At 41.8% G+C, this 23,706-nt stretch overlaps 2 protein-coding genes across 2 annotated transcripts; both read left to right on the plus strand.

Moving 5' to 3' along the window:
- Positions 1-61: 61 nt before the first annotated feature.
- On the plus strand, positions 62-5,409 carry fgfr1op2 (FGFR1 oncogene partner 2). The gene is made up of 6 exons (XM_082509639.1): positions 62-175; positions 2,746-2,882; positions 3,059-3,176; positions 3,301-3,443; positions 3,527-3,640; positions 4,945-5,409. The coding sequence occupies exons 1-6, from the start codon at positions 151-153 to the stop codon at positions 5,080-5,082; spliced, it is 675 nt and encodes a 224-aa protein (XP_082365765.1). The 5' UTR covers positions 62-150; the 3' UTR covers positions 5,083-5,409.
- A 1,063-nt stretch (positions 5,410-6,472) lies between these two features.
- tm7sf3 (transmembrane 7 superfamily member 3) lies at positions 6,473-20,240 on the plus strand. The gene is made up of 12 exons (XM_082509638.1): positions 6,473-6,752; positions 9,360-9,514; positions 14,867-15,017; positions 15,368-15,488; positions 16,219-16,390; positions 16,494-16,671; positions 16,777-16,863; positions 17,693-17,773; positions 17,868-18,023; positions 18,147-18,247; positions 18,726-18,888; positions 18,982-20,240. The coding sequence occupies exons 1-12, from the start codon at positions 6,674-6,676 to the stop codon at positions 19,233-19,235; spliced, it is 1,698 nt and encodes a 565-aa protein (XP_082365764.1). The 5' UTR covers positions 6,473-6,673; the 3' UTR covers positions 19,236-20,240.
- The last annotated feature ends 3,466 nt before the right edge of the window (positions 20,241-23,706 follow it).

Consider the following 23,706-nt stretch of genomic DNA (forward strand, 5'->3'; position numbering starts at 1 on the left):
ATATCAGCAGAGATTATCTTCTATTTTAACGAGGAACGGATCTTTATTAGAGCCTGTTTGTGGGTGCTTTATGAGGACTAATGTTAGCCTTTAGCTAATATTAGCTGCCAAACATCAACAGGAAGTAGCAGCGGGGTTAACGCAATTCCAATGTCTTGTACTGTGGCTTCCCCAGGTATGATCATTTTTGTTTCTTTAATTCATTATCTAAATTGAATGGCAACACTGATTTGTTATACGCACCCGTTTATAATGCGAGCATGTAAGTGGATTTGCATGAAAGCTTAACTCTGATTAGTAAGTTGGCTAATAAGTGAGCCGAGCTTGTGTATGTATGTATGTGTTGTTAAAATATGTTTTACGTTGTCAGCTAACTGAATTTGGAAAACTGAGATACTAATCCCCTTCACGTTTTATATAGCTGAGACGAATATGCTTCCAAAGTAATCATGTAAAGTGAATCTGACACATAAAACACGTAAGGCTTGCTCCTAATAAGCGAATTAGCTGACACGGCAGCTGTAATGACGGGAAGGTCGAGGAGGAGAAAGCCTAGATTCAATGTCAATGAATGATTTTTAGCTGGTATTTCGAAGTCAGAGCTGACGCTTCAGTTGAGGTTACTTCTTGGTTTACAGATATTTTTAAAATTGTATAATACCAATATCGCGGTGTTGTTGTTTGAACAAATAAAACAGAACTAGATCAAGCATTTCTGATTTAAGTCGTGTTTAAAAAAATATTAAAGTGATCATCATATAAAAAAAGACTACTTTTATAGAAAATGACTGATGTAACCTATTGCTGCTTAACAGCAGCAATACAGGGAGTGCAGAATTATTAGGCAAATGAGTATTTTGTCCACATCATCCTCTTCATGCATGTTGTCTTACTCCAAGCTGTATAGGCTCGAAAGCCTACTACCAATTAAGCATATTAGGTGATGTGCATCTCTGTAATGAGAAGGGATGTGGTCTAATGACATCAACACCCTATATCAGGTGTGCATAATTAATAGGCAACGTCCTTTCCTTTGGCAAAATGGGTCAAAAGAAGGACTTGACAGGCTCAGAATAGTCAAAAATAGTGAGATATCTTACAGAGGGATGCAGCAGTCTCAAAATTGCAAAGCTTCTGAAGCGTGATCATGAAACAATCAAGCGTTTCATTCAAAATAGTCAACAGGGTCGCAAGAAGCGTGTGGAAAAACCAAGGCGCAAAATAACTGCCCATGAACTGAGAAAAGTCAAGCGTGCAGCTGCCAAGATGCCACTTGCCACCAGTTTGGCCATATTTCAGAGCTGCAACATCACTGGAGTGCCCAAAAGCACAAGGTGTGCAATACTCAGAGACATGGCCAAGGTAAGAAAGGCTGAAAGACGACCACCACTGAACAAGACACACAAGCTGAAACGTCAAGACTGGGCCAAGAAATATCTCAAGACTGGTTTTTCTAAGGTTTTATGGACTGATGAAATGAGAGTGAGTCTTGATGGGCCAGATGGATGGGCCCGTGGCTGGATTGGTAAAGGGCAGAGAGCTCCAGTCCGACTCAGACGCCAGCAAGGTGGAGGTGGAGTACTGGTTTGGGCTGGTATCATCAAAGATGAGCTTGTGGGGCCTTTTCGGGTTGAGGACGGAGTCAAGCTCAACTCCCAGTCCTACTGCCAGTTTCTGGAAGACACCTTCTTCAAGCAGTGGTACAGGAAGAAGTCTGCATCCTTCAAGAAAAACATAATTTTCATGCAGGACAATGCTCCATCACACGCGTCCAAGTACTCCACAGCGTGGCTGGCAAGAAAGGGTATAAAAGAAGAAAAACTAATGACATGGCCTCCTTGTTCACCTGATCTGAACCCCATTGAGAACCTGTGGTCCATCATCAAATGTGAGATTTACAAGGAGGGAAAACAGTACACCTCTCTGAACAGTGTCTGGGAGGCTGTGGTTGCTGCTGCACGCAATGTTGATGGTGAACAGATCAAAACACTGACAGAATCCATGGATGGCAGGCTTTTGAGTGTCCTTGCAAAGAAAGGTGGCTATATTGGTCGCTGATTTGTTTTTGTTTTGTTTTTGAATGTCAGAAATGTATATTTGTGAATGTGGAAATGTTATATTGGTTTCACTGGTAAAAATAAATAATTGAAATGGGTATATATTTGCTTTTTGTTAAGTTGCCTAATAATTATGCACAGTAATAGTCACCTGCACACACAGATATCCCCCTAAAATAGCTAAAACTAAAAACAAACTAAAAACTACTTCCAAAAACATTCAGCTTTGATATTAATGAGTTTTTTGGGTTCATTGAGAACATGGTTGCTGTTCAATAATAAAATTATTCCTCAAAAATACAACTTGCCTAATAATTCTGCACTCCCTGTAGCTTGCAAAAAGCTACTGCATCATGGTATATACATAGGTTTTTATAGGACTGTTCAGAGTTCCCAGAAAACTTTCACTTGACTGCAGCTGCTGTATCTACAGATTATAGACCAAAGTTTTTCCCCATTGTCTAACTAAGATACAAAGTCAGCCTACCTTTAAATAAAGAAGCTATTTTAATAGGATATAATTCAATAGTGTCATTCATCACTATAATGAATAGCTTGCTAATGGATAATTGCTTTAACCAAATGTAATACTTAAGGGAAGAAAAGAAGGATTGACAAGGTGGATGACTACTATGTTTGCAAGCAACCGTGTCCTAGCTCCTCTTAAGAATCACTTGTATTTCCTCAGGCATGAACTGTACCTTAGAGAAGGTCCTGGCAGATGCCAAATCATTAGTGGAAAGGCTTCGCAACCATGACAACGCTGCTGAGATGTTAATCGAACAGACGACACATCTCAACAAGCGAGTAGAGGCCATGAAACAGGTAGGGTGTCACATGAACTTGGGGAAATGTGAGGCCTAAAGCATTTGATGTAGAATCCGTGAAGTTTCATTTGAAAAGCTGGAATAACATTTTTTTTTAAAGTATTTCTAATTGTTATGATCTATCATTTTATATTTCAGACTGAAGGTTTTTGTGCTTGTTCTTTTTATTGATAGTACCAGGAAGAGATAGACGCCCTGAATGAGGTTGCACGTCATCGGCCTCGTTCCAGTCTAGTCCTGGGAATCCAGCAGGAAAACCGGCAAATTAGGGAGCTCCAGCAGGAAAACAAAGGTAGGCAGTTTCCTTCAATGTCAACTCTCAGTCAGTGCATTTTTAGTTTCGCTTTGATTTGCGGAATATAAAGCTAGAATTTGATCCTTCCTGCAAATCAAACTTGTGTTCATACTTCATGTAGAGCTGCGTACATCATTGGAAGAACACCAGTCTGCCTTAGAGCTCATCATGACCAAATACAGGGAGCAGGTGTTCAGACTTCTCATGGCCAGTAAGAGAGACGACCCCGCCATCGTTACCCAGCTGAAGGAGCAGCATACTACGGTCAGTGTCTGGTGCAAGTACTTTTAATGTATTATTTTGCAATTTTTTACTTTTCTTGTGCATTAAAAAAAAAATCATTGCAGGAAATGCAAGCACACATAGACAAGATCAACGAAATGGCCTCCGTGATGAGGAAAGCCATAGAGGTGGATGAGGAGCGAATATGTGAAGATGAGGAGAGGATTAAACAGCTAGAGGTAAAAGCCGAGCAGCATTACTTCAGTTGTTCCAAAGCTTTGAGACCAGGGGAAGGTACAAAAAATCCACAGAAGTTACAAATCCACCCAAAAAAATGTCTGTTCATGTGACACAGAGGATCACAAGTGTCAAAGAAATTGACACTTGACACAAATGCCAATAAAAGTCATCAGTAGAAACTTAAATGATCAAGCCTCTGAGGGGTGGAATCAAAACTGGATCACAAGTCATAGTTAAAAAATGTTCATGTGCTCTGTTATTTATTCATTTATTTATTTAAACAGTATATTTAGTGTGAGTTTGGAGTTTAAAAATGAACTAAAGCTTCATGTTGAGTTGAGATGTCAAAGCAGATCTTAACAGGGCATTTAAATTAAAAATGAGCCTTTTTATTTACATTTCCTCCTAGCTTTGTTTTTGTCCCTTTGACCTACTTTGTTATTTAGACATCCTGCCTCTCTATTTTCAAGGTTCTTTATTTGTCACATGCATAGTTATACAAGTATAACACACAGTGAAATGTAGCCTGACACGCTCCTCGACATGTGCAAAAAAAATTGGGGGGGGGGGGGGGTTAACCTATTTTAGTTTAACCTATTTTCAATAGGTTAAACAGATAGATAGATAGATCCATCCATCCATCCTCTACTACTTGAAATTATCCATAAATCCCATAAAAGTTAGATTTATGTTACTATTTAGCTAACTAGCATTGCTATGTGCTTTTAGCTTTTGACAGTAAGAACCATTTGTAGTGTTTCCACATGTTAACCACCAGATGTCAACAGTGAGCTTTTAAACTCTTAAAACATCATAAACCCATATTTTATTCACAGTAGTGGAAAAAGTAGCATTTTAAGAAAAACAGTAGCTCATTTTGAACTTAATACTAGCAATAAAAAAAATAAAAAAAAGTTGGGATGGGGTCAACAAAAAGCTGGAAAAATGGAGGAACATTTTAGGTTAACTGGCATAAAGATTAATACTCAACATGATTGGGTATAAAAAGGCCTTTTAAAGAGGCAGAGTTTCTCAGAAGTAAAGATGTGCTGAGGTTCATCAATCTGCAAAAAATAAAAGGCATCTGCAACTTGTGGAACAATTTCAGAATAACATTTGTCAACATATAATTCTGAAGACTTTGAATATCTAATTATCTGCAGCTTAATATCTTCAAAAGATTCTGAGAATCTGGAGAGATCTCTGTGCTCAATAAAATTTGGGTTTATGGGATTTGCAAATCATTCTGTTTTTGTTTGCATTAAACACAGCACTAAGCACAGCAGATCTCTGTGTATTTCAGTTGGAGAACAATGGACTCCGAGAGCTGCTGGGAATCAGTCGGGAAGCTTTTCTGGTTCTGAAGAGAGACGACCAATCAGACAGCACGTCGCTGTCGCCACTGCTCACCAGTGCCGACGTGAGCTTACGAAAAAGTTAGAGCCCAGGGCAGCCCACCAAACCCGCCCACCTACTGCTGCCGCTGTAGGGTACAGAGTCTACAGCCTGTTACCACGTGACCACTTCAGATGATGAGTCTCCTGGTGCATTTAGAACATCGCTGCTCCAGACCTGCATCCCTGTCTGATGATTCGGGCAACAAGCAGCGAGCCAACCACCTCCCTTTATTCTTTTTCTTGTTTCTTGGTACTGCTGTAACGTTTTGTTCATTTTGGCAGCATGCACAAGCCCGCAGTGCCTGCAACATTTTAAGGTGTAAATGAGTAAATGAAGGGCTTGAGTTCAAATAAATCTATAAGCAAGAAAATTTGTCTGTAGAGTTTGTGTCACCTTCCAAATGTCACACGTTTCTTGTTCTGTTTTGGTTGCTCCTGCAGATACACAACTTCTCACTTTCACTACTCGTGTCAGTAAAAGTGGTTTCTATTCCCACCAATATTGTCACTGGCGGGAATAGAAACCATATCCACAGAGGATCTGCTCCAAAGGGTGAGGTGCATCTGCTGCTAGCTGTGGAATAGAAAATTTCAACACTGTCAAACCACAGTGTAGTTATACTCCACTGAAAGGCTTGTAAACAAGTGCTTCATTGTTTCACTGTTGCACATTTATATCATTAGATTTTTCAGTAATTTTATCCACTACTTGAAAAAAAGAAAAAAAAAAAAAAAAATATATATATATATATATATATAATTGGAAAGCAGTCAGTCTGTGCATTTTAGAGGATGGAAGAGAATATTTGTGGTATTATTGCATACAAAGTGAGATGACTGTAATAAGAACTTTTCATAAATTGGCTATTATTTCAATCCAACTTGTGTTGGGGGAATAGAATTTAGACCAGCTGAAAAGTAGAAGTACACTGCATCATATTTGGACTTGGGTGCAGTCTTTAAGTTATCTTTCCCCATATTTTTTTACTGCAGACGCAAGGCACACCAGAGGGATGTTAGAAAGCATCCACCCATTCTATGGTTTATATTTGAAAACTTAATTTAAATGTAACTGCTGGTAAAGAGCAGCTCGTGTGCTGCTTTGTGCGCACATTAAATAGTGTCTGCCAATTAGTCTCCTGTTGTGATTTGTTACGGTCTGATGGACAGATCTAATCGAACTGAGACACGGCTAATGAGGTAAAGTCATCATTAATTAATTAAAACGAATTTAAATTGTAAATAAATAATTGTTTAAATGTTTGAAATGAAATTAATTTAATACATCATTTATATATTTTGTTAATTAATTGTTTAACGTTTTATTTAATTATTGACACATTTAATTTGATGTATCGAAGTCACTCGAGATCGTGTTGATGGTTGGTGACGCCAGAGGGAGGTGGGGATATCGCGGGACGGAGGACGAGAATCTCGCGGTGGCTTCGTTAGGCAGTCAGAGCTGCAGAGGGAGAAGGTCGGCTCAGGCAGGCTTTCACGTCAGTCAAGCATGTCGCTTTCGAGTTTGCAGGGACTCTTACAACCCAAACACGGGACGCTGCCACATTACCAATGATTTTACGGAGGAGCAGATAGAAAAGGGTTTGTTAAGAATTCAAAATAGAGAGGCGGAAAATGTCTCGGTGGATTTGGTTCCCGCTGCTGCTGCTACTGCTTCTTCAGTTGGTGTATGAAGTTGAAGCGCAGGTAGAAAGTGAGTAGCCTTACCAGAGGATTTTTTTTTCTTTCTAATCTGATGCAAAGTGACTTTCGGTTTTAGAAACCTTTAAATGTAAATGGTATATAATCAAAAAGCTATCATATTCAAACTAGTAGTGTTGTGTTTGGGCTGCAGGACACTAGAGTTGCCCTCTTGTATGGCATTAGCTAGCTAATTAACGCGTTATTCTATGTAACGGACTAAAACTGTCTATTTATCCCACACAATTTAATTCGGTTATGTTTAAAGTTTGAAATAAGGGGATGCTCGTACACAGGATGTTAGTCGTGCCTAACCCTATTGTGAGTTAAGCTCTGCGTTTAAAGCTGTCCTTAACGAGTATGCCGAGATTTACAGGTCCAGGTAGCTTACTTACATATTTTATCTGCAAACAGGAAATGTAAACAGTAATCTGTCTCAGATGTGGTGGAAGAGGCAGCTAGGTCTTACCATAAGAAGAACCTTAGACGAGCCACAAGAAGGAAATCAGAATTTAAATTGCTTCTGCATAAATTGCAGAAGTAAGACTGTCATCCAGGGGGTGCTACTTTGAAAGTAGTGCATCTAAATCAATTTATCCAAATGTAATTAATATATATATATATATATATATATATATAAAATATGATTACATATAAAGGGCTCAATAATTGTCAGTTAAGCAGTTCGGCTGATGCAAAAAGCAAAGATGGCAGTCAACACGATGCAAAGTGATTGAACTTGTGTTACACCAGACTCTGCCCTGAGGCTGAAGTTCTTTCTGCATGTCAGGAGTGCGTAGGCACCTTTGCAGTGTGTGTAGCCTGCTTTGAAATTAACCAGTCATGTTGTCCCTACCTCAAAGCGCTAAATTAAAATCACTGACCAGGTCAGCAGGATCTGTCAGGAATGATAAATCTAAAAGCACTGATAATCCTGAGCTGTGTGTGTTTTGAAAACTTCAAAACATTCTTTGATTTTCACACAGCAACTTAATGAATCTTGCAAAAAGTTACCTCACACATTGTGAGCCTCTCGTCCTCATAACACACAGTCTTCGATGTTTGAAGTCTTCCCACACAGTTCCTGCTGAGGAACTATGCAGTAATAGTTAAGGAAGTGTGGAAGATTGCTGTGTGTGAGTGCAACAAAACCAGAAGTGTGGCCTAACTGAAAACAAGTGCAGTTACCAACACAGTGTTTTGGTTTGGTTTGTTTAATTATTACCAAGATTCACTTTTATTTATATGGCGCCAAATCACAACAACAGTTGCCACAAGGCGCTTTATATTGTGAGGTAAAGACCCTACAATAATATAAAAATGGCATAATCATGTTCACATTTCACTGTCTGTTCTGTGTATCTGCATCACCTTTCAAAGAGGGGAAAAAAACAGTTGTTTTCCAGTGTAATCTGTTCTTTTTAAAGGGCCGTATGATGCCACATTTGTAGCTGTCAGTCTTGGTGCCTGAATTATGCTTCATTGTCTTAATATTTCAAATACAACTGTTAAGTGTAATCAACACTGGCCTATGATAAAAAAAAAACCCTCATTCTGATTGCCTTCAGTTATGGTTAGAATTAGAGGTCTTCACCGGAGCTTAGACCGCAGTGGGTTATATATAATCAGGCGAATGAGTCAGAAATGGCCAGTAAGGAAACTTCAGCCTGTAGTTTGATGTTAAGTGAGGACACTGATAAGATATAGGCTGCCTGATTGGTTCCAGTTATTGTGGAACTTTGTTTTATGGAATAACGCAGATCTGTTAGAAAGAACATAAACAAAACGAAAACCAGTAGTCATGTAAGCAGATGATCAGAAGAAGAAGACATGTTTTATGAGTCTAGTCTATCAAGCGGTTTATAAATACATTTTTTGTTTTGTTTTCTGAACTGAATCTCTGTATGCAGATCTTTACAAAACAGGAAACATAATAAATGAGCAGCTGACATTTTACAGTTCGGGTCCAGCCATCACTCTGACAAAGCCTCCACTTTCTGAGATGTTGAAGGATGTTTATGGTGCCATTTAATCAACGTATCAAATTTAGATGGTACACTCGATTATTTCCGTATAGTAGCCTCGGCACAGAGAGCACGCCTTCGTTCAGGCTTTTGTGTGATTAATCGGTTTTAGGATCTGGTTTAAGGTGGCGTGTTTGGCTTATCACCTACTGTCAAAACTGCTGCTGTGTCAGATGATTAGCATTTTACTGTATGTTGACTAGTACCAGCTACAACCTGCCAGCCAGTCTTCTTTTCCACAGTAACTTAGACCGACTAAAGCAGGAGAACAAATACTGTGTACAAGTACTGTGATGAATTTATCATAAACTTTCTTGGACTAGGCTTATAAAAATCAGCGCTCACATGACTTTAAATTTAATTTTCGTCAAATTTTATCTGAACCTCTTTAAGTACTGTTAAAGATCCCTCTGTGGTAATCACATCCCTTTCAACTTGTGCCTCTCCACCACTGTGTCAGAAGACTTTATTTTAATTTTTGGAGTGAGTGAGATAAATTTGGCGAGCAGGCCGGGTGGTGAGTGATGTGACTAAAAGAGAACCAAAAATCCTGACTTACAGAATACATAAATCACACTTTCCCCTTTCTTGCTCAGACCGGGTGATTTTCCTGCCGGGGAGGTTCCAGAACGTGAGCATCTCGCAGAATGAGACGGTGCAGGCGGTGGTGTCCACGATCCCATCAGAGGTCGCTTTCATCACTCTGCAGTTCCACACGCAGCATCGAAACGCAACAATCTCCTACACAAGGGTGAGGAAATGCTGAGATGTTAACCTCTGGTGTGAAGAGGTGGAAAGAGCAGTGAAAGTGTGCCCTCAAGTAGAACTGCTGTTGAAATATTACTTAATTAAATGAAAAAGAACTGGTGTTATCAGTAATAGACTGTATATAAAGGTTGGCTGTACCCACAGGGACATCACCTTTTAAAGGCTTAACTTTTTTGTTTTGTTTTGTTCCTCCATTAAAAACGCACCAACGCCACCAATATCACTTTGTCAGTAGGCAAGTAGACAAATTTGAAATTCGAATATTGCAATAACCGTACAGTGATGAACCTGCTTGTTCAACAGAAAGCCAGCAGCACACTGATGATGCCACGTAGGTCACATGGTTATGTTTTTCTGAACACTTTGAAGTTTAAACTTTAGCTTCATGGCCGTGCATTATTTCCCTGCACGGCTGCTATTCGAGCAGAGATAAGCTGTCAAGATCAAAACTGTTTTTTTGTAAATGGCTGTAAAAATATTAATTTGATTCAATTTAATATGATTTGCTTTGTCACTATCGTTTTTAAAGCTTTTGAGGCTGCCATTTCTTACTCAGCCACATTCTTCAGTAAAACTGTGTAGATATATTGTGTTAATACTTCACATTTGGCATATATTTAGGACACAACATTGAAACTAACAAATACAACAAATTGTAATAGTGGTTATTTGTTTATTTTAGTGTGTAAATATTAGTTCATTTAGATGGATGTGAGTGGCAAACAAGAAGTTTACAGTGATTTTAGTAACCAGCTGGCTGAGCTGTCATTGGTCTGTCCTCAGGCCTTTGTGAATCCAGAAACGTGTCATGACAATTAGTGAAGGCAGCTAAAGTACAGTTTCCATGTTTGTTTAACTGTTTCTTTAAGCCAGCGGTCCCCAACCTGCGGGCCACGGACCAAATGACTCACAGCCCGGGGGTCCCCAACCCCCGGGCTGTGAGTCATTTGGTGCTGGGCCATGAGAGTTCAGGCTCAGGTGTGAAATTTATGGTTTTCAGGGTTTTTATCGTCAACTCGGTCTCCCTGGGTCTTTTCCCGTGTTGTAGTTGTGCGTCTGATTTTGAAAGAAATATTTACGCGTTACCATAACGACCAGAGAGCATTAAGGGGCAGAGAGGAGGATGTTACACTCAATTTTGTTGGCGCATTTCAGGAGGACGCTGCTAATAAAGTTACACAATCACACAGTGAATTCGCATTTATTATTATATATAATACCACAGTTTTTGTCTTGGTCTTATCATTTTATTTTGTTGTATTTATCCGCGACACCTTAAAGGCTGGTCCGTGAAAATATTGTTTTCTCATTGATCATCATTTTGAAACTCAGCCTGGCATGACAGTGCGTTCAAGGCCCTACAGGCTTCCTGAGCATAAACGACAAATTGTTCAGAGGGAATTGGCTGAAATGCTGAAAATGGAAGTGATAGAAGAGTCGCACAGCGTCTGGGTTAGCCCCATAGTTCTTGTGGTGAAGAAGGATGGGTCTATACGGTTCTGTGTCGACTATCGCAAGGTGACTGAAGTGTAGGGCTGGGTATCGTCACTGATTTCTAGAATCGATTCGATTCAATTCGATTCAATTCGATTTGAATCTGGGAAATTTTGCCTCAGACAGTCAGAAATATTATAATTCAGATCAGTACATTTACATATTTTTGTATCTATAAAAAGGAAGCTGACACACGCAAGACTTTATCAAAGGTGTGAGCATCACAGCAGATGCCTTTGTGTCAAAGTAGCTGAAGATAAAACACAGAAAAACATGAAGGTGGTTTTCCTGGCCTGGATTTTATAAAAATATTCTGCAGTACATCAAAAACAAAAGAAAACCATTAATAAACATATGAACATTACCTCTGAAGTTACAGCGGTTTTATTAGAGACACGCTAAGTGTTTTGCATTTTGCATAATTTTAAAAAGTTTAAATTTGTTCAGAAGCCTATTGAACGGCAGAAATTAGGTTTTCTTTTCGGAAGTAAGTAAAAGGAAAAAAAACATCGGCCGACAGCCTGTAAATAATAGTAGTCTTGTGCGTAACAAGCAAGCACAGATTTCAGGGATAGACAGGAAACTGTTCTTGAAGTACACTGAGAGAGAGAGAGAGAGAGAGAGAGCTGTGCATGAAGTGTGATTTTTATTGTGGTGGAAGCAAAACAGCAAAAGTCAGAGGGAATTCATAACGATGTGTATGTGAAGCGTAGTTTGGATCTTCTTTTGCTGCTGGTTCAGTCAATATTGTTTGGAGAGAGATAAAACTAACAGCTTTAGAATCGGCGCAAAAAGGGCGTAAACACAAAGCGTGGACCCGCCGAAACATCAGAATCAGCGAGCTGTCGGCTTTCAGCCCCGACCGTGTCCGTGCCGTCGGTGAGAAAGGCCACATCTCACTGATTCTGATCCGCGGCTCCGCGCTGTGTGTTTACGTCTTTGTGCAGAAGCCGTGTATCTGCTCTCATTTACTGTTTTAGCTGTTTGGTGGTTGTCAAAATTTTGTGACGTTTCACCTGAGATTCTGGAATTTTGGGCAAAATACATTTATATAAAAAAATCGATTCAGGATTTTAATGAATCGATATCACGTTATCCAAGCCAGAATCGATTTTAATCAATGAATCGATTATTAAAACCCACCCCTACTGAAGTGTCACGCTTTGATGCTTATCCCATGCCCGGGTCGACGGGCTCCTGGACTGGTTGGGCACGGCCCGTTTTTTCACGACACTGGATTTAACCAAGGGCTGCTGGCAGATTCCCTTGTCTGCCGAGTCCAAGGAAAAAACTGCCTTCTCCACTCCGTACGGTTTGTACCAATTCGTCACGCTTCCGTTCGGCTTGTTCGGAGCCCCGGCCACCTTTCCACCTGAACTGTCACAATAAGCAAACCCAGAAATAAACGTGATAGCTCTTTCTCGATCTGTGTGTGTGTGAAGTGCATTTTACAAAGAGTTAAAGAGGGGATGTTTTCTGTTACATCAGCAAATCAGATGTGTAATCTAAATTGGGTGATCCTTCAGAAGTGTGGTCACATGACACAGCTAAAATATAAACGGAAATAAACTCAGAGGCATATTTCATAGTGCATCACGGGCAGTTAGTTCTACATCTGGCTAATGAATGAGGCTTTGTGAGTGAGGTCGTCTGACCCTCTGAGAGAACCCGCAGTCAGCTGATCTACAGTCCTCTGGTCATGAGTGGCAGACGGGGCGTTCCTCAGGGGGAAAAACTTCTGGCGTCAGTCCCAGAAGTCTGAGGAGACAGCGCCGTTTGGGTCCATGCAGCACACAGGAGCATGGAAAGTAGTTTAGCTTAACTTTCCTTATTTACGTTTCTGGTGGTGGCAACAGTGGAAAGGGCCAGAAAAACAAATCCATGTGATTGAAGACTCGCCTTATCATTAAGACATGTCTCAAGTTTAAAGATCACCAGCAATCACCAAAAACAAGCACAGAGAAATTTAGAAAGAACAAAACAGGAAGTGTGCTTTTACACAGCATCAGATAAAGCTTAATGAAAAGTGAATATGCAGATTGTGCACATCAGTTTCCTTTATATTCTTATCTCTTTTGTCAGTTTCCTTTTTTTTCTTCCTTTTTATAACTCTGGCTTGTTTGACATGATAACCACAAGATCCTGATTTATATTTGTCGTTGTTTATCAGCTGTCAGTGTTTTTGGTGACTGACTATTTCAATTAGAAGCATAAAAACAGATAAACTAATCATTTTTAAAGGAAATGCTTTCATAAACCAAACCTACACTTAATTATATCACTGTTTTACCCACTTCCTGTTGGTGACTTAAGTGTTGAAACTTTAACTCACTCGTGATAGTTGGGTTTGAAGCGACCCCACCTCTGCGGCTGATGACACAACTGAAGTTGAGCCTGTGCTGTCTTGAGAATCTCTACATACTCCAGCAGCGTCTGTGTCCACAAGAGATGGTGATACAATGCGGTTATTATACAGCAGTGGGACTGAGAGCCATGTCATGGGGGCGCAGATCTTCTATGCCGCCAGGCCTGTCACACAATAGTAATTCAGATCATTGCCTGAGTATGAGCTTTTTCCATTTGTTGTCTGTCACAAGCAAAAATCTTTCCACGTGAAACACAGTACAGATAATGTAAAGTCTCTCGGTTTTCATTAGACTCTGCTGGCTCAGTGCTGAAGCACGTATAATGTCGCGCTCTAACCCGTGCGATAATGTATTTTTTGCTTTGATACAACATATTCTCTAACGCTAAACCAGCTTGTTCATGTGAACGCAGCGCTCACCAGGTCAGGATGTGGTATACCATGTAGCACACGCCTGTGTTTGATTCGTCCTGCTCTCAAAGGCAGTGAAATTCAAATTAATGACATTTTAACAACAAAAAAACATTTACAGTAAGAAGTCAATTTAATGCAAAGTTAAAGGAGAGAAAGGGAGTTTTGTTCATGTCAGCAATCTCTTCAATCACAAGCAGCTTTCATTTCCAAATGAAGTAGCTGTTGTATTGTTCACAAACGTAGCTCTATCCTAAAACTACAGGACATCTGCAAGCTGCTTTGCAGACCACGCCCACCCCGACACATGTTTTAATGCTGATTCAATCAGTCTCATATCTGCTTTCTTTGATGCCTGCTCTGTTTTCTACAGGAGGTCTTACTGCTCTGACAGAAGAGTGTGAAAGTCACAGAACAGAGCCATTGTACCAACTAGAAATCAGAGCAGAAGGAAGTTGTTTTTTTTACTGTAGCGGTGCTTCCTAGGCCTAAAGATCTGACTCTTAAAATAAAATGTTTGTCATTCTTCTTAGGAGCTCTATTATTGGAATGTATGTCCTTTTTTTTTTTCATAGCACAAGTTGAGTAATGTTTTCTTTCCTCTTGTTTTGGAGACAGACACCAGCATTTAAGGTGTTTAACTTTGTTAGGACCTGAGTCTGCAGTGAATCATAATCGCTGGCAAGTTCACACTAATCCACCAAACAAAGAACCAAGTGTGTTGAGACGTTCAGAGGAGAAAGTGTTTATGTAGGTTAAACTGGCAGGGGATCGTTACCACCTTAGTTTGAGATCAGACTGTACATCATTTTGGTCAAGACAGAACTATCTCACCCACGTTTGCATGGAAATGTTTCATGGTCCTCAGAGATGAGGGCCTGATGGCTTTGGTAATCCACAGTCTCTCATCTATAACCACCATGAAGTTGAATGCTTGGTGAATTTTTCCTCAAGCACCATCATGAGGTCAGACCATGAATGGGAGCACTTCTATGTTTTCTAAACAGCACAGCATGTGCCTCTGCATATTATCTGCTTACTAATTGATATCTCTGTTCGGATCAGATGCCGGGCCTGGGCCTCTCCCTGACTGCGGTGGACTCGGGGCTCGTGTCGGCTCTCCGGCGGGACCAAACGTCCCTCACCTTGTTCCTGTCCTCTCCTGATGGCAACACTGTGGCAGGGACCGGGGTCATCCTCTCCTACTCCAGCACCGGTAACACTTGAACTGTCCTCCAGTACAAAATACACCAGTGTGCTTCTCTTCTGACTTGTTTCACTGTCTTTGAATGTTGCCTGAGAAGCACAGAACAGGAAAGTAAAAGGAGAAGAAAGCAAAAACTTTGGACATTAACTAAAACAAACCATGTCAGCACAGTGTGATTGTCACTGGAGGAAACCTGAGCCGACCACGAGCTTGTATTCACACTGATTTGGTTTACCTCCACTGGGTGTTGAAACCTATTTTAATAAGTCATGTTGACATAGCAGAATGACTCTCAGCCTTCCTCCTATTGGCCCACCACGTCCAGTCCAGCGTCTAACAGTGAATGTGTTCTGTGTCAGATCCAGTTCCAGGAGCGTGCAATATGGAGTTTGACCTGGAAATTGACCCAAACATCTACATCCACTACAATCTCTATGAGACCACGATCCGTTTTGCACCTGCCAACCTGGGATATGAGAGGTAGCACATGACACCGACTCTTACTGTTTTCTTCACTTCCTGTTCAGCCTGTTGAGCCACAGGCATCAGCGGCTCTGTACAGAGATCACATTTGCCGCGCGCTATCGTCAAACCACCTCCGTTTGTTTTCTTTGAAATGATCTCGTGCTCTCTCTCTCTCACACACACACACACACACACACACACACACACACACACACACACACACACACACACACACACACGCTTTGCTTTGTATATCAGTGCCACAGAGTTGTCCTGAAATGGTTTTGCTCACTTACACACAGTCATTTCCTGTTTGGTCTGTGGAGACTCTATTCAAATTTTAATGTGAAAGGTTTCGGGGGAAAACATGCATCTTATTTGCTTGTAGATAATATGTTTGTTAGACAGTGTCACACTTTTTTTGTTTTTGTTTTGTTGGTTTTTTTATATTTCAAGCATCACGCATGTAACATGGTAAATGGTTTTGATATAGTTGCTAGAGTGGTTTAACTTTAAACACAAAAGGTTGGTTTAGTGATGCGTTAGAAACTCTTCTTGTCTGACATGTCTAACTGGAGTTATGTGTTATTATATCATGTGATCAGTCGGCCTGGTGACCACTCCCTCTAAGCTAAGATTCAGGTCTTAGCTGTGCTACAGGTTTTGAAAAAATGTAATACTCTGAAAAAATGAAAACAAAATTGTGGTGATCCAAAGATAAATGTATGTTGCTCTTGTCCGTCAGAGATGGAGCTCCTCCAGCCTGCAGCCAATCCACAGGAGCCGACACGCGCTGGCGGCTGCAGTACGACATCTACCAGTACTTCCTGCCTGAGAATGACCTGTCAGAGCGCAGCCTGTTCACCGGCTTTCAGGCCGTGGCCGACAAGCAGGGCATGATGGAGAACGGCAAACGGGTATGCAACGTGAACGCAGCGGATGCCGAAGATTAGCAGTCGAATGTGCCGGAGCTGCGTGTTTACAAGTCTCCTGCCTTTTCCTCTCTGTGTCTCCCCGCAGGTCATGACGCTGGAATCGACAGATGTGAGCTCGATGGTTTTCAACTCCATCCCCGGTCAGGGCATAATCTACTCTGTGATCGTTAGAGACCCGCTGTTGAACACCTCGGCCTCTTACGTGCCCGCCCACACCTACGCCTGCAGCTTCAATTCCACTCTAGACAGCTGCCAAACTCTAGGTGAGCTTCTGAGCTCTGTCGAAAACTCGATGCTATTGAAGCACGGATTTCTGACTGTATAAATGACTGATTTATTTTAACTGCGGTTTGTAAATGATTTTTCAGGGAAGATATCTACAAAAATCTTCTTCACCATCACTGGCTTGGCAGGGCTGTTTGTCTGCTTCTTTGGGCATCGGTTCTTTAAATGTGGTGAGTAGTTAGTTCTTGTTTTGTGTGGCTTTGGTGCTACAGTATCCCAGTGCATGATGGTCAGTCTGTGTAGTATTAATACTACTACAGTCAGGACATTTGTGAGTATATAGCTCTGAATGCAGGATACTAATCCAGCGTGAGTCAGATTTTTTTGTTGATTTGTGTCAGTAACTTTATTGGTATCGATCGGTCCACATCGTCATCTTTGTAGCTGATGAAACTTCAGGTTTCAGCCACTCTTTAGTCTTAAGCCTTTAAAGCTTCCTCTCTAGACTCTGAAGCTCTCTGCCAGTTGTTTATTTTATAAACAAGAGCCTCCCATCACGGGTCGTTACATGGTCAGCAGAGAGAATTATGGGGTCAGAAGCTGTTTTAAAAAAAAAAAAAGATAACTTCATCATAGAAACTAAACAAAGAAAAAGCCTCAATTGCACACAGAGCTGCTGCAACATCTTCTCAGCCCTTCACTCTTCAGTCGGTGGGTTTTAGCAGTGGCGTGCCTCTCATGTGGTCTCCCTGGCCTGTCACGAACAAATGCATTTGTTCCAAACTGAACCCATCACTGTGATCGGCCCCTGCTGCCAGTGCTTCTAATTAATCTGATAATGACAGACACAGTATGTCTCCTCGGTCTGAGGAGAATTTGTTATTCCGGAGCACGAGGCTTCATGACGTCCCAGGAGCTGGAATTTCAGTAGCTTTAACAATGTTTGTGTGAAATGTGAAGAGAATGAATTGCTGTTATCTTATGTGTGGTTCTTCTTCTCTCTCCTCCCTCTGACTTTTGTTTCTTGGGCCCTGTTTCCACCTCTCCTGAACCCCACAGAGCTGTTTTGCATGGGATTCAGCTTTGCAGCCTTTTTGTTCTTCATCCTCATCACGAGGACCACAGAGCTGGACTATGACAGTAAGTCGGGGGGGGGATTCTAGGCTTTCAGTACTTTCACATGATGTGCAGCATTTCATGCTTTTCACTGCTGTCTGTGTCTTTCTCTGTGCAGTCCGTCTGACCCTGTCGGCTGTGCTCGGCGTGGTGGGCGGGATCATCCTGGTCATGATATGGTGGCGTTTCGGTTCAGTCGTGGCCGTGGTCGTGATTGTGGTCGGCCTGATGCTCGGCTTCCTCCTCGCCTCCGTTGTCCTCTTCACTCCATTAGGTACGGAATAAATCTGGCTTTTGTTGTGTGTCGTTGACTCTTCAGTACCGTGAGAAAAAGCTACAGCTTATTGTTAAACGCTTCATGTTCCATAAGTTTCTGTGTGTCGTGGTCTTTCTGCAGGAGACATCGATGTGTTCAGGAAATCCGACGCTGTTTTCTGGGTGACGTTCTGCTGCGTCACGCTCATCGTTCCACTCTTTTTCGTGCGTTGGCCCAGAGAGGTAACTGATTTAACGCTTCAGAAGCTGGAGGTGTTTAAAGGTTTTTAGCGTCACCTGGTGGTCATGTCAAGAATGACATTTAGGTCAACAGCAGGTACCAGAGACTGTAAGGGTCTAATGGTGCTTAATCCATCATTATTTCATTCATCATTCATGTCCTGTTTCAATCAACTTCGCACTTTGCTGCATTGCTGCATTGCTGCCTGGCTAGAATAATAATTTCAGTTTTATATAACTGCTTCACTGAGTGAATGGGTTAAATGCAGAGAGCAATTTCCCCACGGGGCTCAATAAAGTACAATAATAATAATAATTTAAGTTACACAGCCCAAAATGATCGAACAAGTGTGCTCACAAGATAAATTCACTGTTTTTGGAGAAATGGCACGGTCCAAAGCACAATTACAACACACAGAGTGCAGCATTGATTTTGCAAGCCTTCATAGCTCAAACAGTAAAAATCATGTGTGTGTTTCAGGGAAACATCACCACATGTGGGATCGTTGGCGCTTATGCTGTGGTTCTGGCTGTCAACGCCTACATTTACACAAGCCTCTCTTACATCACCCTGAATATCCTCAAGCGCTTGCTCAACAACACCTTCAGTGCAGTGTTCACTGACGTGCCGTTTCAAACCATCGGTGAGTACACGAGTGAATGTCAAGAGCTCAGCAAAGCTGGCAAAGTTGAGTTACTGGACTTCAACTAAAACTCTCTGGTTTCCTTTTGACCAGATTACGTCATGATCACAGTGTGGGTGGTGCTCAGCGTGTGCGGCATTGTACTGCAACTCTACCGCGAGCGCTCCCGGCCGTTCTTCCCGCCCAGCCCGTACCTCATGTGGCAGCAAGAACGCGAGCGGCGCAAAACTAACGTCCTGGACCCGAGCCACCACTTCCCCTCTCTGCCCAGCCGCCTCCTGGCACGAGTGCGGCAGCTCACCATGCGCACTGAGCCGGTGGGAGAGCACACACCACTGCTACTGTAAACCCAGGACACATTCAATGGGTGAGGTTACGTTTGACCTTGGGAGCCTCAGGCTGCCAAGTTACAAGGACACCAGAGCCTGATTGGACAGGTGCTGAGGCTCCAGCTCAGATCAGCTGATCGAACTTGGGCCTTAGTAAAAAGTGACATTACAGACGTCAAGCGGAAGGAGCGACTTCCTCTGAAAACTAACGCCACTTTTATCAAACACTTTAAGACATTTTAACAATCACAGAGGAGGGACTGAAAGAGTTGCCTTAATTATCTTTTTAATGTCTGAGATGCTTGTTTTGATGCTTCATGTTGCTTCTGCTCAGTTTACCGTCAGCACTGAAGTCCCAAACCACTAACAGTTCACAAAGCAAGGCGTCTCATCTCAAGTTACTCAGATTATTTCCATCAGCACAGTTTTTTTGTTTGTTTGTTTGTTTTTAAATGACAAAACAGAAGATATGTGTTTCCTCGGTACATGGTGTAGACCTGCTGACCACTACTGTCATGGAAAACTTTAATATGGAAGTCTCATGAGCCACTTTAAGCTCTAACTGGACTCCTGCAGGTCACAAAAGACATTTTAATACATTTTAAACAAAAAGAATAATAAATCAAGATTTAATATTTATCCAAATGTGTGCCATATATGAATGTTTTAACCTGTTTGCTTATCTTGATTGGACTGAAGTCATGCAGTCCTGTCACTCTTTTTGTACTTTGCACACTGGATTTTACACTTTTTTTAAAATTCCTCTCGCTTTAATGGTGCTGGCTGATTTCCTGTGAATCTGTTGTGCCACAACTTTTCTCAGGGCTTCACACTCAGCTTGAAGACTACTGATGAGACAGCTGATGAACTCTTTCGCCTATAAGTCAACAGGAGTTTGTTAGGATTTCAGAACTGTTCACATGACTTTTATAAATGGCATCCAGATCTGTTTTAAAAGATAAGGTCAGTTGTAAATTGTAATTTAATGTGTTTTGATATTTAATAAATGCCTAGAGGTAAGAACGCATCTCTTGTCTGATTGTTCCCCAGACAAAGGTGTTCTGATGATTTCTTTCTTCCATCATGTTTCTGACTTTCATCTTCATGAAGATCAATATAAGCTCTATAGAGTAGTAATGGGATGTATCTAAAAGTAAAGACAATTCCTCTCCATTGTTGTTGCATTTTAGCTCATTGTTTTAATGAGATATATATTATAGTTAAATATATTATTAGATATATTTTGTCACAGCTGAAGTTAATTTCATAGTTCATTCATTTCATAGTGTCCCAATACTGGATTGATGAAACTAGTACATTTTCTCAAGAACAGTTTTAGGCTTCATGCAAGGATTGTTAGAGGAATGTAGATTCATCCATCTGGGGGGTTTTCTGGTGTCGTCCTCACCTAAGAAGGCAGGTAAGGTTTAATATATGTGAGACGTATGCATACAGGTGCTGGTCATAAAATTAGAATATCATTGAAAAGTTGATTTACTTCACAAATTCCATTCAAAAAGTGAAAGTTGTATAATGAATACATTCAGTCCACACAGACTGATATATTTCGAGTATTTATTTATTTCAATTTTGATTATTATAACTGACAAGTAATGAAATGAATGGGTTTTTTCACAATCCTCTCCAGGGAGTGGTTATCCCTATTGCTTGTATGCTTTTTTCTACCACATCTTTTCCTTCCCTTCGCCTCTCTAGTAATGTGCTTTGACACAGAGCTCTGTGAACAGCCAATGACCTTTTGTGTCTTGCCCTCTTGCAAGGTGTCAATGGTCGTCTTTTGGACAACTGCCAGGTCAAGCGTCTTCCCCGTGATTGTGTACTCTACAGAACTACACTGAGAGACAATTTAAAGGCCTTTGCAAGTGTTTTGAGTTAATTATCTGATTCAATATTGAACCTTTTCTCAAAATTCTAATTTTCTGAGATACTGAATTTTTCATTAGTTGTCAGTTATAATCATCAAAATTAAAAGAAATAAACACTTGAAATATGTCAGTCTGTGTGTAATGAATGTACACATTATACGACTTTCACTTTTTGAATGGAACTGGTGAAATAAATCAACTTTTTGATGATATTCTTTTGATGATAATTTTATGCCTAGCATCTGTATATATGTAGCCTCCGCTTCTTCGTCTCTCAGAGGTGGTTCAAGGTTCAAGGTTCTTTATTTGTCACATGCATAGTTATACAAGTATAACACACAGTGAAATGTAGCCTGACACGCTCCTCGACATGTGCAAAAATTGGGGGGGGGGGGGGGGGGGGTGTAGAGGAAGAACATTATATATATATATATATATATAGTATATACACTGGGTGAATGTGCAGATGAGCTCTGTCCATGGTGCTGATATAAATTACAGGTGTAGCTCATACGGGTCTTTAGGGCATATTGGTGCTCGAGACAAATGTATTGCTGTGTGAAATTTTTGTGGCTACACTTCATTATATACTTCAATTCAGTTTTATTCATATGGTGTCAAATCACCACAGCAACTTTAGAGTGCTTTACGTTGTAAAGTTAGGTCAGGAGATGCACACGCCTACAGTACAGCCAGGGCTAATCTAAAGAAGGGCATCAAAAAAGCCAAACACCATTACAAAAAGAAGGTAGAAGAACACTTCTCCAACTCCAACCCCCGACGCATGTGGCAAGGACTCCAGACCATCACAGACTACAGGACCACCAAACCCTCCCCCGCATCCTCTGATGTCTCCTTCCTCAACGAGCTCAACAACTTTTATGCTCGTTTTGAGCGAGGGAACCCCACAACCACAACCAAAGCAGACATGACGCCAGACCACCAACCTATGACTCTCTCCCCCACCGATGTAGGAGCGGTGCTGAGCAGGATCAATGTCCACAAGGCTGCAGGCCCTGATGGCATCCCCGGGCGTGTTCTCAGAGCGTGTTCTGGGGAGCTTGCAGGAGTGCTCACAGACATATTCAATCTGTCCTTGGCCCACGCTGTGGTACCGGCCTGCTTCAAATCCACCTCCATCGTCCCGATACCCAAAAACTCCAACCCATCTTGCCTCAATGATTACCGCCCAGTAGCACTCACCCCCATCATCACTAAGTGCTTAGAGCGACTGGTCCTAGCACACTTCAAATCCTGTCTCCCCCCCACCCTGGACCCCCACCAATTCGCATACCGCCGGAACAGGAGCACAGAGGATGCAGTCTCCATCGCAATGCACTCTGTCCTCTCACACCTGGACAACAACAACACCTACGCCAGAATGCTGTTTATAGACTTCAGTTCAGCATTCAATACAATCCACCCCTCACAACTCATCAGGAAACTGACAGACCTGGGTATCAGTTCCCTCATCTGCAAATGGTTACTGGACTTCCTGACCAACCGCCCCCAACATGTCCGGCTGGATAACCGCTGCTCATCTACCATCACAATGAACACCGGTGTACCACAAGGCTGTGTGATGAGCCCTTTCCTCTACTCCCTCTTCACCCACGACTGCAGACCTGCTGGTGGTTCCAACACCATCATTAAGTTTGCAGATGACACCACGGTGATTGGCCTCATCAGTGACAACGATGAGGCCGCCTACAGGGAGGAGGTGGATGGTCTGGCTGAGTGGTGCGACAGAAACAACCTGCTGCTTAACACCGAGAAGACCAAGGAGCTCATCGTGGACTACAGGAGGAATGCTGACCCACATCCACCCATCCACATTAAGGGGACGGCTGTGGAGCGTGTGAGCAGCTTCAAGTTCCTGGGAGTCCACATCTCCGAGGATCTCACCTGGACGACCAACTGCTCCAAGCTGGTCAAGAAGGCTCACCAGCGCCTCTTCTTCTTGAGGACTCTGAGGAAGAACCACCTGTCCTCAGACATCCTGGTGAACTTCTATCGCTGCACCATCGAGAGCATCCTGACCAACTGTATAACAGTCTGGTACGGGAACTGCTCTGCCTCGGACCGGAAGGCGTTGCAGAGGGTCGTGAAAACTGCCCAGCGCATCGCCGGAGCACCACTTCCTGCCATAAAAGACATCTACAGGAAGCGGTGTCTGAAAAGGGCTGGGAAAATCATCAAAGACCCCAGTCACCCATCACATGGACTCTTCACCCTCCTGCCCTCTGGGAGGCGCCACAGGAGCCTCCGGACTAAGACCACCAGGTACCGGAACAGCTTCTTCCCCACAGCTGTCAGACTCCTGAACTCTGCCTCCTGACATCTGACCCACGTTAAACTCATGGACTGAACATACACACACCCACAATGGACAACTGTACCCTCAAACACAATAATAACATGGACTGAACCACCACTCACAACCACCAGCACTTTATATAGCCTCTGTAGAAACTATCTACACCCTCACTTATCTTAACTGCACTACTGTATAGCTCTGTGTAAATAATCATTCTGTACATTCGATAATCTTTAATCCTACAACTGTTTACAACTTGCACAGTTCCCATTTCTGTATAGCTGTA

This window comes from Aulonocara stuartgranti (genome assembly GCF_965226115.1).
Source record: "Aulonocara stuartgranti genome assembly, chromosome: 17".
NCBI lineage: Eukaryota > Metazoa > Chordata > Actinopteri > Cichliformes > Cichlidae > Aulonocara > Aulonocara stuartgranti.

What these genes read in the sequence shown, in the direction of transcription:
- tm7sf3 (XM_082509638.1), top strand. Translation starts at nt 6,674, where the DNA reads ATGTCTCGGTGGATTTGGTTCCCGCTGCTGCTGCTACTGCTTCTTCAG. An exon ending in TGATGGAGAACGGCAAACGG is followed by an intron (nt 16,391 to 16,493) that starts GTATGCAACGTG and finishes GTCTCCCCGCAG; the next exon opens with GTCATGACGCTGGAATCGAC. An exon ending in CGTGCCGTTTCAAACCATCG is followed by an intron (nt 18,889 to 18,981) that starts GTGAGTACACGA and finishes CCTTTTGACCAG; the next exon opens with ATTACGTCATGATCACAGTG.
- fgfr1op2 (XM_082509639.1), top strand. Translation starts at nt 151, where the DNA reads ATGTCTTGTACTGTGGCTTCCCCAG. An exon ending in TGAAGGAGCAGCATACTACG is followed by an intron (nt 3,444 to 3,526) that starts GTCAGTGTCTGG and finishes AAATCATTGCAG; the next exon opens with GAAATGCAAGCACACATAGA. An exon ending in AGAGGATTAAACAGCTAGAG is followed by an intron (nt 3,641 to 4,944) that starts GTAAAAGCCGAG and finishes TGTGTATTTCAG; the next exon opens with TTGGAGAACAATGGACTCCG.